Consider the following 1,790-nt stretch of genomic DNA (forward strand, 5'->3'; position numbering starts at 1 on the left):
AATCAAACAACTGGGCGGCTTGAAGTCAGCGAAAATGAGACAGAGAAGCAGATGAATCGCGGCTGGCGCTATCGAGCGATCCCAGCCCGAACCCTAAACCCCAAACCCTAAACCCTAAACCCTAAACACTAAACCCTAAACCCTGAAATTAATCCAAGCCGCAACAATAACTTCTTTAAAAATCCAGATTTGAACCATTGGGGGACAACGGCACAGCCGCAGCGCTCCAGACGCTCTGCTGCTGCTGCTGCTGCTGCTGCTGCTGCTGCTGCTTGAAGCTTGGGGTGTATCGACACCGGAAGCCCTACGCAGGAATCCCTCCACTATAAGAAAATATAAAAGATCCTAAATATATCATTGCAGCACTCAATAAATGAGTGCATAAATAAAATTAGGGTTTAGGGTTTAGGGTTTAGGGTTTACGGTTAGGGTTTTATGCAGCGGCCGAAGGGATGCGACGACAGAACCACCAACCTGAACCCTGAACCCTGAACCCTGAACCCTAAACCCTAAACCCTAAACCCTAGACCTAAGCGCTAAAAGAATTTGCCGTTTTAAAAGCAGTTTGTCGCAAAAATTGCCAAAGCATTAAGGTGTAACACTTGCCGCTAAACCCTAAACCCTAAACCCTAAACCCTCGAAACACGAAACCCTAGCGACCTCCAACCCCAACACGCGGAATCGCCCAAGCCTCACGAGCCCCAGGCCCTCCTCTGTCGAGGGTTTAGGGTTTGGAGGCTAGGGTTTAGGGTTTGGAATTGAGGGTTTAGGGTTTACTTCAGGGTTTACGGCTTGCCGCTAACAACTTTGCGTCCAGGGTTTGTGGTTGCGGCCGAGGGTTTAGGGTTTAGGGTTTAGGGTTTAGGGTTTGGTGAGCCTCACGCACAATGCCCAGACCGTGCTTGGGGGCAAGGGCCCGAGCTTTCAAAGACACAGCAGCAGCAGCAGCAGCAGCGGGAGCTGCAGCAGCAGACGCAGCAGTAGCAGCAGGTGCAGCAGCGGAAAGCGCAGCCGCAAAGGATGCTGCAGCAGCCGCAAAGGATGCTGCAGCAGCCGCAGCAGCAGCAGCATCACCAGGCAGTGCACCAGCAGACCTCCCAGCAGCAGCAGCAGCAACAGAAGCAGCAGCAGACACTGACTTTTCGTGGCTGGAAGCAGCAGCAGCAGCAGCAGCAGCATCAGCAGATTTGTCTAGTGAGGCCCTGCAGCAGCAGCATTTTGACACAGCTGCAGAGCTGCTGCTGCAGCAGCAAACTTCCCCCATTGGAGGCGCCCCTTCAGACAATGGGGGCCCCTTGGGGGCCCCCCAGCTGAACCTGCTTCCCCCTAAGGGGGCCCTTGGGGGCCCCCCTGGGGGCCCCTCTGGGGGCCCCTCAGGGGGCCCCCCTGGGGTCCCCATGGGGGCCCTCCAAAAGGCTACAGATTTACAGCAGGGGCCCCTTGGGGGCCCCCCTGAGGGCTCCCCCGAGGGGCCCCCTGAAGTACCCTTTTGGTGGCCCCTTGAAGACCCTTTTGGGGGGCCCCTTGAAGATGATCTTGAAGGGGCCCCTGAGTACCCTTTTGGGAGGCCCCCTGAATACTTTCTGGGGGGCCCCCCTGAGTACCCTTTTGGGGGCCCCTTTGAGTACCCATTTGGGGGGCCCCCTGAGAACCCATTTGGGGGGCCCCCGGGGGGGCCCCTCGAGGACTGCTTGTGGGATCCCTCAGTAGACTTTTTTGGGGGCCCCATTGGGGGGCCCCCTGGGGGGCCCCCTGGGGACCCCCCTGAGGGGCCCCTCGGGGGGCCCCCT

General features: G+C 57.9%; 1 protein-coding gene across 1 annotated transcript in view; it reads left to right on the plus strand.

The window, feature by feature from the left end:
- Positions 1-887: 887 nt before the first annotated feature.
- ETH_00041285 (uncharacterized protein) overlaps positions 888-1,790 on the plus strand; it is a gene marked incomplete at both ends in the record, with an annotated part of 1,122 nt that continues 219 nt past the window's right edge. Inside the window, one exon of the mRNA XM_013374568.1 lies at positions 888-1,788. Within this exon, the coding sequence (XP_013230022.1) occupies positions 888-1,788 (901 nt within the window). The remainder of the gene's footprint in view (positions 1,789-1,790) is intronic.

The sequence above is a fragment of the Eimeria tenella genome, genomic scaffold, assembly GCF_000499545.2.
Source record: "Eimeria tenella Houghton genomic scaffold, Eth_scaff2137, whole genome shotgun sequence".
Taxonomy (NCBI): domain Eukaryota; phylum Apicomplexa; class Conoidasida; order Eucoccidiorida; family Eimeriidae; genus Eimeria; species Eimeria tenella.